This window comes from Aureococcus anophagefferens, assembly GCF_000186865.1.
Source record: "Aureococcus anophagefferens unplaced genomic scaffold AURANscaffold_41, whole genome shotgun sequence".
In the NCBI taxonomy this organism is placed as follows: Eukaryota; class Pelagophyceae; order Pelagomonadales; family Pelagomonadaceae; genus Aureococcus; species Aureococcus anophagefferens.
The window spans coordinates 1-791 of NW_008705598.1; the positions used below are offsets into that span (position 1 = coordinate 1).

At 68.6% G+C, this 791-nt stretch overlaps 1 protein-coding gene across 1 annotated transcript; it reads left to right on the top strand.

Moving 5' to 3' along the window:
• Positions 1–401: 401 nt before the first annotated feature.
• On the top strand, positions 402–671 carry AURANDRAFT_33219 (hypothetical protein; the record flags this gene model as incomplete). The annotated part of the gene is made up of 1 exon (XM_009043004.1): positions 402–671. A coding segment is annotated over one exon (270 nt), but the record flags the coding sequence as incomplete, so codon positions are not given.
• Between the last annotated feature and the right edge of the window lie 120 nt (positions 672–791).

Below are 791 nucleotides of genomic sequence, written 5' to 3' on the forward strand. Positions count from 1 at the left end.
TCGTCGGACTCTGAGATGAACCGGGATAACCTTGGGTTTTCAGCTTCAAGTTAAGCTAAAGGTAGATATTGACGCGGACATAGGAGTTTGCCAACAATCGCCGCGCCCTGCCGCAGCCTGCCACAGCGACGCCCAGTGTCCGCTCCAGATTCTTTCCTCACGGGTGAACTCTCCAGAGTCTCTCCGAACGGGTGAACTCTCCCGAGGTTCTCCGAACGGGTGAACTCGCCAGCGTCGGCCGGGCGCCGTCCGCAACGCGCAAACCCAGATCTCCACCACACCACGCCACCACCCGCACACAACCGCGCGCGCGCGCACACACACCGCCGCGCGCAGGTCGGTGCTCCCGAGGCACGCCCGCGACGCCCCCTACCGCCCCCGCGAAGATGAGCGGCCGCGCGATGGACGGCGAGTCGCAGCGCGGGCTGAAGAAGGAGAAGGACGTGCGCCTCAGCAACATCATGGCCGCGAAGGCCATCGCCGACGCCATCCGCACGTCCCTGGGCCCCCGGGGCATGGACAAGATGATCCAGAAGGGCGACGGCGAGGTGCTCATCACGAACGACGGCGCGACGATACTGTCGACGATGGAGGTGGGCCACCCGACGGCGAAGATGCTCGTCGAGCTCTCCAAGTCGCAGGACGTCGAAGCGGGCGACGGGACGACGTCCGCGCGCGCCGGGGCCGCGCGCGGGTGGTTCGAGGTCGCCCCGCGTCGGGGCGCCCCGCGGGACGATCGCTCGTCCGGCGCGAGCCGAATCGAGCGGCGCGCGGCCGAGGCGGGCGGCTCC